We start from the raw sequence: 14,376 nt of genomic DNA on the forward strand, positions 1-14,376 counted from the left end.
TTTTGGCAATTTGGCAATTTGGCAATTTGAAATTTTGGCAATTTGAGAATTTGGAAATTTGGAAATTTGGAAATTTGGCAATTTTGATATTTGGAAATTTGGAAATTTAGGAATTTGCGAATTTGGAAATTTGGAAATTTAGAAATTTGGGAATTTGGGAATTTGGGAAATTAGAATTTTGGTAATTTGAGAATTGGGAAATTTGGAAATTCGGAAATTTTGATATTTTGAAATTTTGAAATTTGGGAATTTTTGGGAATTTGGGAATTTGGGAATTTGGAAATTTGGAAATTTGAAAATTTGGGATTTTGGATATTTGTGAATTTGGAAATTTGTGAATTTAAAACTGTGAGAATTCAAAAATTTTGGAATTTGAAAATTTGATAATTTAAAATTTTGAGAATTTGAAAATCTATAGTTTTGATAATTTGAGAATTTCTAAATTTAAATTTGATACAATAATTCAACAGAGATCGCGATTGAAGAACTATCAGTCCATCGCCATATTTTCATAACGCATTGTTACATTATCGAACGCGCAGCGTATCGATACTTTATCAAACCCATAACGTATTGTTACTTTATCACCACCTGCCCATTTTTCGAGCGCAATTTAGGATCCACCGATCGCGATAACATTTTTATTACTTATTTTACCGATATCAGGTCGAATCGTACGTAACAAAGTGCCATTTTCATTGTGGCCACTCATGGCCGCAGGGCGTTTAAACCCAGGACGATAAAGTGTAACGTTTATTACCTGTTACCGTGGAACGTACCAACCGGAAATAAAAGCATTTGTCTGTTTAACGTTCTGTACACCGGCAACCGATATGATAATAGTTGTTGTACTCACGAATGTTAAGGAAGATCATCATTAGTCCCTGATAGCCCGTAAAGACGCAAGGAAATGGCTCGTGAAAAATGTAAGACGCCATGATTTCATGTTGCCATCGATTCGTCGCCGTTACTTTGCTCGACTTATCGAGAAAACTACGGATCGACGGAATAAGTTAACGGACCGTTGAAATTTTAAAAGCATTCCTTTGATTTCGAGGAACGGTTTCAGGAAAAATAAAGTAAACCGTTTAGGAGGAATTTATCTTTTTTTTTCTGATGAGATAAACAAGGTCGGTATGGATTTGATGCACTAATTATTTATGGTTGTATATGAGCTATATATTGTATAGTTATGTAGTATTTTCTTTGCCTTTCTCTATAAATAATTACATAATTGAATTTTCAACAAGGGTCACATATGTCACACTTGATATAAGATACATATATGTATATTTATTTCTCAAATTCATCTTTTAATCTTTCTTGTATGTCATTGTGTTAACATTGGGAGCATTTAAAAGTCTTCCTCGTTTGCCTTTTATTATAAATAATTAATTTAACTGATCTGGTAATAGTAATCACATATGTCACATATGACATAAGAAGAAGTACACTTTATTTTTTATTTGTTCAGTGGATTATTGTCATAATATTCAGAGCTCGTGAAAGTGTCTCTCGTTTGGTTCTCCTATAAATAATTAATATATTTGAGTTTCCAATAACAATCACATATGTCATACATGATATATGAATAAGTACACTTGATTTTCTAACTTCATTATTTAATTTGATAGTCATATCATTGTCTCAACATTACGAACCGTCAAAAATTTTCTTTTTTACTGTAAATAATTAATTTAACCGAATTTGTAAGAACGGTCACATATGTCATATATGTCACATATGACATATAGGAACAAATGTACTTAATCTTCAAATTTTGTCCTTCAATCTTTTAATTCATATTATTCACTCAACATTAAGACTCTTTAAAAGTTTTCTTTATCTGCTGTTTCTATAAATAATTAATTTAACTGAACTTGCAACAACGATCACATATGACACATATGATATAAAAACAAGTGTGCATAATCTATCAATTTTATCTCTTAATCTTTCAGTATAAGTCATCGTCTCATTATAAAGAGCTCTTAAAAGTACCTTTCCTTTCCTTTTTCTGCAAAAATAATTAATTTAACTGAAACTTGTAGTAACAATCACATATGTCACATATGACAATGGCACCAATACACTTAATTTTCTAATTTCATCTTTTAATTTGTCAGTCCATAATATTGTTTCAACATTACGAAAGTTAAAAAATTGTTTTTTACTGTAAATAATTAATGCAACCGAATTTGCATCAACAGTCACATATGTCACATATGACATAAAAATAACCGTACATAATCTTTCAATTCCACCTTTTAAACTCTCAGTACACATCATCGTCTCATCATAAAGAGCTTTTGAAAGTACCTTCCGTTTGCTCTTCCCGCAAAAATAATTAATTTAACTGAATTCATAGCACCGGTCACGCATGGCCCCCGTATCAACCTGTTAGTCGAGTATCCCAATATAAAAAATGCATAATTGTTATAGCTTGAAAGTCAAAGGCGTTAACACAGTATCCGCTGACTAGGTTCGATTATTCAGAACCGTCACGCCCTCATAATCAACTTACGAAACAAAGCTTCCTACCGAAAGAAAAACGCTTCACCGCCTGGACGGAATGGAAAGTCAATGGATGATCGAAAATGTGTTTCATGCGTGCTTATTCACACGTAGAGCGCATCCGATCTCGCGTTTTTGCACGTTTCTTCCGCCACTTTGCAGCTTCGGTGCAACTCGAAAGAAGCAATGATCCAAGACGAAGAGAAACGAACCGCTGGTCGATGGAGAGCACGTTTCGACGTCGAGACGTGAAAGAAGAAGCATGGCAGATCAGTCACGATCGGAGAACATCGTAATCCGCTCGAGGAAATAATATCGCGCGGCTAACGGCATAAGAAAGGTTATTACACCACGGAAAAAGCAGACTGCATTAAATTTAATTTCGCGCCGCGGCGAAACTTTGTGCACGTGGTCTTCTCTGCCACACTTCTTGTCATTAGCCGCGACCAATCCTTCCTAGAGGAAAAAACGTCTTATCCTCGCTTTTTCATTAACTTCCTCTAACGAACCATTCTTAACACCCCCGATGCTGTAAACGTGCTGTATGTTCGCATAACTTGTTGATTACTGCGAAAGAAATATGCATAGGAAGTACATCAATCAATTGCAAACTAGACTTTGCGAAATTTTTTAAGAATTGTACATATTATGAAAAATCTTTAGAAATAGTCATTTATGAAAATAACAGGAAAAAAATAAAAAATATTTGGTGTTGGGAAAAATGCACCTGAAATTAGAATTTAGAAATTTTGAACAATCTCAGAAATTTGTTGAAACTGAAAATTAAAAGTTACTACATAATAAATTAAACATTAGAGAATTCTGAAAACTGTAAATTTAAAAATTGATACCCAAAAAATTTTACCAATAACAAAATAATATGGAGTGTGGAATAAAAAAAATCAGAGAATATTAAATTTTTCCCTCAATTATACAGTTACGTATCGCGAGAATCAATTTGCCAGATGATAAATTTCATTAACGTGTATAACAAAATATATCTATTGAATCTGACAGTTTGAAACCATTATCGCGTATTTCTATATGTTTTAATTAAACTGGAAAAGATTCGATAAATTTGTTGAAGTCATAACGAGTTTTTAATTGAATGTCTCATTAAAATTGGCTGATAACAGTATTGCAGCGATTGAACGGCAATCATTTTTAACAAAACCAAACTCGAAATAAATGAACTTTACAAGCACGCATGTGTGCATCCACACCGATATTTCTGGTTCTTCGAAAATATCGAGCTTCGAACGCAGTTTCTCCTCGTTTTGTGTGCTTTATGCGTTTTTGCATCACTCGTACCAGCGAAATGAACCTCGAAATTTCTGAACGTGTACGCTGCGAGTTGCACAGCTCTTTTGCAATGGTAAAAACATACACATATGTGCAGACACGTATTGTACAATCAGGCACATGAATACAAGCTCTTTGTACCTCTTTCCATCGATTGCGAACGTTCAAATCGTTACGTTTATTCGAACGACTGGCTGCAAAGCGATCGTTTTTTCAGCATCGAAGGCTCGCGCAAGGATTTCCTCCAATAGATTGAGCTTATTACAATCGAAAAGGATACTTTGATTATACGAATGTAGGTTTGGACTACTTGACATGTTCGACAAATTTAATTTTGGGTGATTATAAATTTATTTCTTGTCATGAGCTTATTTTTGGTGTTCTTAATTATTTCGTTAATTGGCGAGAGATTCAAATGTAAGAGATATTGGAGAATTTTTATTTAGCATTGAAGAGAAATTGATGGGAGGTGATTTAAAAAGTTTTAATGAAATTAATTTTTATTTTGTCAAATATAAATTTATGCAATTTTTTTTAGATATATTTTGCGTATGTGATATAGTCTTCATGTTTGTAGTATGTTCGATATACTTTTAAAATAGAAAAAAATAATCAAAATCAACACTACATAATTTCAATTTTTGCATGTAATATTTTTGCCCAGTATCAAATAGTATAATTATTTCATACTATAAATAATACAATTATATTATACAACACAACACAATCACTTTATATTATATCTTCCCAAAATGCATGATGAATTAATTAAAAAAAATTAACTATTAAACTACCTAAAAAGTTCATATTAAAATAACTAATAATAAATCACAAAAATTGCATATCACAACCATAAAAACCCTAACAACCTAATCTAACAAGAGTTACAACCGCTTAAAGTAAAATCAGACTTTAAGAACAAGTAGAAGGTCAATCGATTCAAATAAAGCGCCATAAAACACTACAGCTTGCACCATAGCGGCTGGTTAAATTATTAACCGATCAAGTCCGCCATGCATCCTGTTTTACATGTTATGACTTAATCCAGTGTTACGAACGCTAAGTACTAAAGCATGGTCATAATGACCCCTCCGGAACCGATGAACCACTTGTACGGCCTCGAAACACGCACATAATGCATGGAAATCGAGCGTAAAGGAAACGCGTTACATAAAGTGCCCACCGTTGAACGATATCGATCTTCGTTTCGATCGAATCTTACGGCTGAAATCGAGACCCCACTCATCTCGTACAGACGCAAGAATCTTTGGAGAGATAGCAGCATGTCCGGGCTTGGATGCCCCAGTGCCCCGTGGCTAGAGCACTCGCTAAATCTCTCTTCGTAATTCGACGATTCGCGATAAGGATGAGAGAGAGAGAAAGTCAATAGCGTCGATCGAAGAGAAATTCGAGTCTCTTTATCTTTAGCGAGAGCATTCGTCTAGTTAGGTGTACAGCCGGGGGCAGAGTTGGATTTTCTGGGAAAATATGGGGAATGCGGGGGAAGAGGTCGGTTAGTTTTAGAGGTTTTTGAGGATCTGAGGCAGGGAATTTGGAAATTTATGGATTCGAAGATTTTGGGATCGGGGTTATGTTTATGGAAATTTAGGGATTTGGGGACTTTGCAATTTGGGGATTTATGAATAGATCTAAGGGTTAGGTGATGGAGGAATTTGGGGATTTATGAATATGGGAATTTAGGAATTTGGGGATGGAGAAATTTGGGGATTTTATGAGTATGGGGATTTAGGGGTTTGGAGATGGTAGAATTTTGGGATTTATGAATATGGGGATTTAGGGATTTGGGGATTTATGAATATGGGAATTTAGGGGTTTGGAGATGGAGAAATTTGGGGATTTATGAATATGGGGGTTTAGGAGTTTGGGGATAGAGAAATTTGAGGATTTATGAATATGGGGATCTAGGAGTTTGGGGATGGTAGAATTTGGGGATTTATGAATATGGGGATCTAGGGGTTTGGGGATGGTGGAATTTGGGGATTTATGAATATGGGGATCTAGGAATTTGGGGATGGTGGAATTTGGGGATTTATGAATATAGGGATCTAGGGGTTTGGGGATGGTGGAATTTGGGGATTTATGAATATGGGGATTTAGGGGTTTGGCACTTTGCAATTTGGGGATTTATGAATATGGGGATTTAGGAGTTAGGGAATGGAGAAATTTGGGGATTTATAAGTATGGGGATCTAGGAGTTTGGAGATGGTAGAATTTGGGGATTTATGAATATGAGAATTTAGGGGTTTGAAGATGGAGAAATTTGGGGATTTATGAATATGGGGATCTAGGGGTTTGGGAATGAAGAAATTTGGGGATTTATGAATGTGGGAATCTAGGGGTTTGGGGATGGTAGAATTTGGGGATTTATGAATATGGAAATCTAAGGATTTGAAAGATAAATCCCTTTGCAGTTTAGGGATTTATGGATATGGGAACCTAGGGACTTTGAAGACTATGCAGTCTGAGAATTTATAATATGGGAATCTAGGAATTCTGAGACTTTACAATTTGGGGATTTCTGAATACGGAATCTAGGAATTTGCAAACTTTTCAATTTAGGGATTTATAAATATGGAATCTAGTTTGGAGACTTTGAAATTTGGAGATTTATGAATATGGGAATATAGGAATGTGGAAATTTTGCAATTTGCTGATTTATGAATATGGAAATCAAGGAATTTGGGGATAAAAGAGATTGGGAACGTCGAAGTTTAGTAATATGGAATTTCGGGATCAAGGAATTTTGAGATTTAGAAATATAAAAAAATAAGTATTCAGGAATCTGGGGATTTATGGTTTCCGAACTTCATGTCCTAACAACGACTTTTATGTAAAAATACGTATTCTTATCTACATGAAGTCTACAATGCACCCGACTGCACTTTATAACAAAAAATGCACGGAGGAAGAACAGGAGACCGGAAGAAAAACGCGTTCTTGGAAACCGCCCTCTTCCTTCGTTTCAAGGTCTCGTGAATGCAGCGATGATGGTTTAAAAATTAACCGTTTTGCTGGGAACGAAGTACATATTGTATACTTCCGCTCAAAAGTCGTAGGACACACATCAAAGCTTCATAAAGGTCTTCAAAACAGATAAGAAAGGATGGCATAACATCAAAGAGTAACACACTTTAAGAATTATTAACAATAATTTTAATTACTTGTGCATATAATTATCTTCTACGTATATGTATCTTTCCTTTTACAATTTTGATAATCTAATTATTGTTCTTGATAATCTAGTTATTGTTATAAGCCATGTTCATTAGTGTTTAAAACATGTGAACAATTTAACTGTACATTTTGTTTCATCAGAAGAATATTATAACCTATAAAAATACATGGTAAAGATATGTCAATCTGATCAATTTAAATATGTAATTTATGTAATTTCAATTTGTTAAGCTATTTTAAACAATGAACTAGTTAAACAACTGTTTTATTTCATTTAAACAAATTCAATCTGTTGCACAAATCATTTAAATAATTTAGGTACATCAGACATTTTATTCAGATAATTCGAATATGTTAAATATTTCATTTAAATAATTTCAACGTATTATACATTTTATTTAAACGATTTAACTATGTCAAACATTTTACTTAAACAGTTTAAGTATATTAAACCTTCCATATAAATAATTTCAATATATTAAACATTTTATTCAAACAATTTGAATTAGTTGAACAAATATTCATTTAAATAATTTATGTGTGCCAAACATTTTATTCACACAATTTGAATATGTAAAATATTTTATCTAAACAATTTTTACATGTTAAATATTTTATTTAAACGATTTAAATATATTAAACCTTCCATGAAAACAATTTAAGTATGTCAAACACTTTATTCAAAAAATTTGAATATATTAAATATTGAATTTATTATATATATTAAACATTGAATATAAATATTTAGATGATAATTAAATCTTATCGAAACACGGAAGTGATAAGTGATTTTTAAACATATATATTATCACTACATCCTGAACACATAACTGTATAATCAATTAAGAATCAAAATAAAAAATCTCTAGATAATATTGCGTATCTTTCCTTATCTAATGACGTTTACGCAGTTTGTAGCACGTAATACTGCAATCGCGATTGACGTATATGGTGGGACGTTGATGATTAATTGAAGTGATGATAAGTCAGCATCGGCAAGCTTATCCCAGCTGGGATAATTTATTAATAAAGTGGATTGTAAGTGTTATTTTAAATCAGTGTGAGATGTGTTGATTTGATTGAATAATGCTCACCGAATGAATCTTGAGTATGGACTGTCAGAATGATTACTATGAATTGCATGAATATTTATTATGCACTCTTATTTTAAGCTTCTAACGTTTCTTATATAATTATGCGTCTCATTTTCATTCAATCAATTTACTGTATTAAATCAGTTCACTATACTGTTAGAATTAAGATCTTAGTGTTTTTGTGAAAGCTAGGTTAGGATGGTAGTGAAAGATGCTGAAGCAGAGGGCGCTGAAAAGTGGAATAGGTGACTAAATTGTTATAGTCAAAAGACATCTTCTTGGAGAATTTGGGAATTTGGACAATTCTGGGAAACTGAGGGAATTTGAGAAATTTGGGGAATTCGGGAAATTCGGGGAATATGGGGAATTTGGGGAATTACAGAATTTGGAGATTTTAGGATTTTTCAAGTGAGAGAATGTGGAAAATTTGGAGATTTTAAAGTTTGGAGAATTTGGATATTTAGGAACTCAGAAATTTGGAAAATTTGGGGAATTTGGAGATTTTAGGATTTTTGAAGTGAGAGAATGTGGAAAATTTGGGGATTTTAAGGTTTGGAGAATTTGAAAATTTAGGAATTTTTAAATTTGAGAAATTTGAGAAAATTTGGGGAAATTGGATAATTTGGAAATTGGGGAGATCCTAGGATATTTGAAGTGAGAAGGTGTGGAAATTTTGGGGCAATTTGAGGTTTTGAGAGAATAGAAATACAGGGACTTTGGAATTTTGGGAATTTGGAGATTTTAGGATTTTTGAAGTGAGAAAATGTGAAGAATTTGGAGATTTTGAGGTTTGGTGAATTTGGAAATTTAAGGGGTTGTGAATTCACGAGATTTGAAGACTTATAAGATTTAGAAATTTAGGAGATGTGGACACTTGAAAATTTAAAAATTCACAAACTGAAAAATTGGAATATTTGAATACTTCAAAGCTGGGAAACTTGAAAAGTTGCAAATCTAGAAAACTTCCAAATTTCCAAACTTAAAAATCTTCCTAAAAACATGAGATATCTAGTTTAACAATATTATTAATATTTAACATACTGATAAGCTAAAATATATTAACAATGTATTAACACATAAATCTCATTTCCAAAATAAATGAAAGTGAAGTAGTAAAGTGAATGTAAGTATAAATATTCCAACAAAAGTAACAAAAATTTGTAACATAAAACATGAAATCCGTTATCACCGGCTTCCACATATGTAACAAATTCAATTTCCAAAGAAAAATGTTCTCCCACAAAAACAAGCCTACTGCGTTCAAAAACACACTGCATTTCAATCAACCCCCTATGCAAACTGGTATCCCCGTAATTGAAACACGTGTTCAAAATATTTCCGCCTGAAAAAAGCCCTACTCGTTGCAATAATGTTCGAGTATGATGTACGGTCAGTTCTTAAGCGGAACAGCAATGTTCCCTATCAATATCACCTCATTGACGTATGCAACGTTGTGCGCTTCGCATACATCACACGGGCATAACGAATGCGGCCCTTTAGAGGGGTCGTGTGGGGTCATGCTCGGCCGAGATAGATTAGAATATTACGTGATCGGGGGACGCGTTTAATCAAATGTTTCGTTCCATCGCTGCACACATGCTGGATTTTGTTACGGCGATCAAACGGCTTCTGCACTCGTGGGATTCTTTCGCGATTGTCTACGGTGTTTACATTGTCCGTGGACGGCAATTCAGCCGCTATGGGGTACTCAAGAATAAAGACGAGACGGGTGAAGTTATTACAGGATTCCATGTGCGGTGTCGTGTAAACGCACCCGTAGAAATGTCACGGCATCTCTGCAACTATGCATTCTGGACTGCCCGCCGGAGTTCATGCCACGCATTCGCGGGAAACTTTCCTTCGCGGAAATGCACCGTGTCTGAACATCCTGATGAACGTTCTTGGAGCATCTAACATTGCAGGGATTTCTTTGACCGCTGGACGGGTGTAACATTTGCATTATATTGTGAGACGTTGATAAGTATGCCTGGTTTTAATTCGATGCAGGAAGTCCAGGGTGTATGATTCTGTTGTTGGACGGAGAGATCGGTTTCAACATGCTGCGATAGTCGGTAGGTTATTTCCTGATATTTGTCGGAAATTACGGTAATTTCAATTATTTGCTATTTCACGTACTCGTCAATACATACATACATACTGTATAGTTAGTGAATAACATTAGTATATAGCATTATTTAGGATGAATATGATTTTAGGAACTAGGACAAGTTTCTGCTCCTTCTTACGAAAAAATGATAGAAACTGAGCAAATTGCAGTATTTTCGATTACATTTATTTGCTATCATATGTACATATAAACATGTAATACACAAGTTATTAAATATTACATTATTCAGACAGAATGTGATTTTAGAAGCTAGAATAGTTTCTGTTCCTTAACCCTTAATCATGGCGTCATATATGACATAGTAAGTTTGTTAAAGTCAAGTTGGCTAAAAGACATCACAAGATTTGCTAAATCTTCAGCAGATTTATTTATACCACAAGTGCTTGTATTGAAACGTTACAGTTCATCTCATTCTAATATTTCTATTTGCTACCCATTCAGCACTATTTCCACATACATTGATGAATAATCTCAGAATTCATGCTGCACTCGAAAGATCATAAGGTTAGCAATGCAAGGACAAGAAATCTGGTCGATATGCCGTGCAATTCACAACTATGCAATAGTTCCTGCAAGATCTATCCAATCATCAAACATAAGTATAATGTAGCAGCATTCCGTTATAACATATCACTTTTTACAATCCTGGAAGGCACAAGAAACTGACTGTACTTTACAACTTGTAATACCATAAAGATGTAAGATGGATCTTCCGATTGATTAGACATTAAGACATTCAATTAAATTAATTGCGGATAATCGAACTTTTATATCCACTTGAACGTACATACTTGAACATCCACTCGAAGTACCTTGAAGTATGTACAATTTATGACAAAGTGCAATTTAATCACGCTTCAATACAAAAATATTCAATAGAACATTTTATATCTTTTCTTCAAGGACTCAAAATTCTTCCAATCATATTTTATTACCTTACCCTTAACTGTGTTATAATATGTCTGACGAATTTTTTAGTACAATTTCCACGTATCTTATTATGGAACACTCTGTATATGGACTGTCGTCAGATCTTAACGTCATCAGCGTTCTTTTTACCCGGTGTATTTCGCACGATTCTGCAAGATGATGAGGAGACGCGAGCAGCCAGCCTCAATGTTTTACCTTCGTAACGCAAATCGACTTTAATGACTGTTCCTAATGATCGACGATGGGAACGGCTGTCAGTAAGTGGTCTTTTTTCTTGCGGTGTAAACGAGATTTTCACTTAAGCGTAGGCAAACGAGATTCTTGTAACCTTGTAGCGTTCGTGGATGCGTCGGGTGTGAGACAGTCGTGTACGCACTGGTGCCTTGTTCTTTAGATTCATATAAGCAGATTTTTAACACTAAAACTACCAAACCGGTCAAATGACCATTCCATAAATTTCTTATCGTAAGTTGCACAATTCGTTAAAGGATTTTTCGTGAAATCTGCATTGTTTTCATCAAGATGAAGAATGAATGTACTAATTTATGTTTTGTCATAAATTCATTTTCCATTTCAAGTTAAGTGCATATTAAACGACGGTAGGTTTAGTTAAGAACGAAATAATTTCTGACTCAAATCTGAACTAAGGCGGTGTCCTACATCAAAGTTGTTCATCTTGAATTCTAAAATTATTAACCTACAAAAATGTTAACACTGTCTGAAAAAATACACGAACCTATTTAACACATTGACTGCCACATTGAAAATTGCATGCAGTATTTTAATTTTTAATAATTTCTACCAAATATTTTCACAATACAGGGTGGCTCACCACATTTTGCCATCTAGATTTGCGTCATGCAGAAAGATTATACACTACGGAATGTTAGTAAGTCATTAATTTCTCGATTCAGAAAGTGTTTTGATGCAAATGGTCGCCACATTGAACCTTTTCTGTAAACAGACATTAAAATTAAAATATCTCCTAAGCTAATGATTTTTTCACATAAATAGGTTAATACATTTTTGTAAAGAATATGGAGGAGTATCAGCTGATACAATAAAAAATATATGGTTCCATTTAAAAAAGCATTAATGACCTTCATATGTCCATTACACGTCCACCTATAAAAAAAAATATACCACCAACATATAACCCCCTTAAAATCTTTCAACTTCATCTAAAACATTGTTTGCTATGAATAATAATAATGACGCAAATCTAGATAGCAAAATGTGGTGAGTCACCCTATATATTGTTACATTTATTTCCCACATATTCATGTAATTAATTCGAAAATTTTCGATTAGAAATAAATTTGTAATAATACGCATATTAGATCAGTATATAAACTTAAGTGCCACTTATTTATGTGTGAAATATCTGCGTGTTAACAAATATTCAAACTCATCTTTTTCGAAAAACCATGCTTCACAAAAAGAAATATTATTGCACATTCAAACTTGTTTTCTATACATAATCATATTGAATTTGCTTGTACCATTTGTGGAACGCCCTGTATTACTGCTGGCACATGTCGCGCCAAAACGACAAGCATTTCTTTCGCTGTTATTATAACATGAAACTGAAGTGGACATGCAATTGCAATTTCATGCGAACGAGTATCTCGATATGAGTGCTCGGTAAGATGTAGCAGTTAGCACCTAAGCACTTTAGAGTAATTAACTGTGATGTATTATTTATGTGCGCGAAGTGCGATGCTGAATTTTGCACGGCATTCCTGAAGCGTGGTTTTGTTGCCGTGCATTTTGAGGAACTGTAAATCTTTCTTTCGTGAAAATCGTTTCGTGGAATCAATTTTATAGAGTTGTGATTGCGACGTGATGAAAGCTTGAGAGTGATGAGTTAAAAATAGTAAGTAAGAAATAGAAGTGGGTTTAATTTTTTAGATTTGGGTTTTGATAAAATAATGTTAATCTTACCAGTTTTGTATAGGAGAAAATATCCAAATTCTTACCTGCAACAAAATGAAAGTTTATTTTAAAATATAGTTTGATATAGTAATATATAATATTTTTTGATAAGAATAAGATTTTCTTTATTTTTGTGAATCATAAAGAGCACGTATTATATGTACAGATATTTAACCTACATCGTATAATTTTTTAAATATAATAAAATTTGTTAATTTTCATTTATATCTCAAAACTTCCAAATTCAATCAAATCCTTAAAATTTTGCATTACCATATGCTTTAATTATTAAATTAGCAAATTTCTAAATTCTGCAATTGCCAAGTTTGAAATTTTTAAATACTTTAATTTTCAATTTATCAAATTTTCCAAATTCAATTTACAAATTTGTGAATTCTAAAATGACAGATGTTCATATTTCCAAATTCCTAATTTTGAAATTCTGATCAGTTTCGAAGTTCCAAATTTCGAGATTAAATTCGTATATTACAAATCCCCAAATTTCGAGATGTTCATATATTCATAAGTTTTCGAGATATTCATAAATGCTCAAATTCCCATACTTGTGACCCTCAAATAAAAATCGATCGACAACGATACCAAAATAAAATTTTATCTCGAAACGAACAAACAACCACCCCATTCCTTCATTTTCACCTGGTTTTTCTAAGCAGCTGAAAATTTTCCATTGTCCAGCATTGCTTTTACGTAGGACGGTGAGTTACACGCAGCTTACGACAATAAATTTTCACGGTCGAACCGTGAAACCAGAGCCAAATAACGAACGATCGAGAGCACTTAGCGAAATAAATAACCCTGGGCGACCTCTTTGTCGCCAATTGTCCAACTTCCCGATGGAAAGTAAATGTTAGGACCAGCCACTTTCCGGAACGGAGAAAATGTCTTCGATCGGACAAGTTGAAATGCGCACCTTTCATGAAACTATGTGCTCCTGTTTCAAATCGGCGAAATTTCGTTTAAAGTTATGTTGATGGTGGCTGGGAGAGATGTCGAGAGGGTTTTAGGAATTTTTAGAGTTTGGAATTTGGGTATTTGGGAGTTGGTGTAGTTGGGGAGTTGGAAATTTGTGACATTTTGTAGTTCGGGATTTGGAAGATTGGGAATTTCAATAATTGGGGATTTGGATGTTTGAGAATTTCACTCCCATTTCATATTTGGGGATTTGGCAGTTTGGGGGGTTGGAAATTTGGGACATTTTGTAGTTCGGAATTTGAAAGATTGGGAATTTCAATAATTGGGGATTTGGATGTTTGAGAA

At 33.6% G+C, this 14,376-nt stretch overlaps 1 protein-coding gene across 9 annotated transcripts in view; it reads right to left on the reverse strand.

Annotated features, from left to right (window-relative positions):
• Positions 1-14,376, reverse strand: part of Atg16 (Autophagy-related 16) — a 792,563-nt gene that overhangs the window by 535,968 nt on the left and 242,219 nt on the right. The window contains exon 9 of one of the 9 annotated variants that reach the window (XM_076539823.1): positions 7,998-8,021. The exons of 7 other annotated variants lie outside the window; for them this stretch is intronic. In XM_076539823.1, the coding sequence (XP_076395938.1) occupies positions 8,013-8,021 (9 nt within the window). In that variant the 3' untranslated portion in view covers positions 7,998-8,012. Of the gene's footprint in view, positions 1-7,997; positions 8,022-10,395; positions 13,143-14,376 lie in introns of those variants that run through there. One more of the 9 variants, XM_076539820.1, reaches the window with a different exon arrangement.

Source organism: Megachile rotundata, chromosome 14 (assembly GCF_050947335.1).
Source record: "Megachile rotundata isolate GNS110a chromosome 14, iyMegRotu1, whole genome shotgun sequence".
Classification (NCBI taxonomy): Eukaryota; Metazoa; Arthropoda; class Insecta; order Hymenoptera; family Megachilidae; genus Megachile; species Megachile rotundata.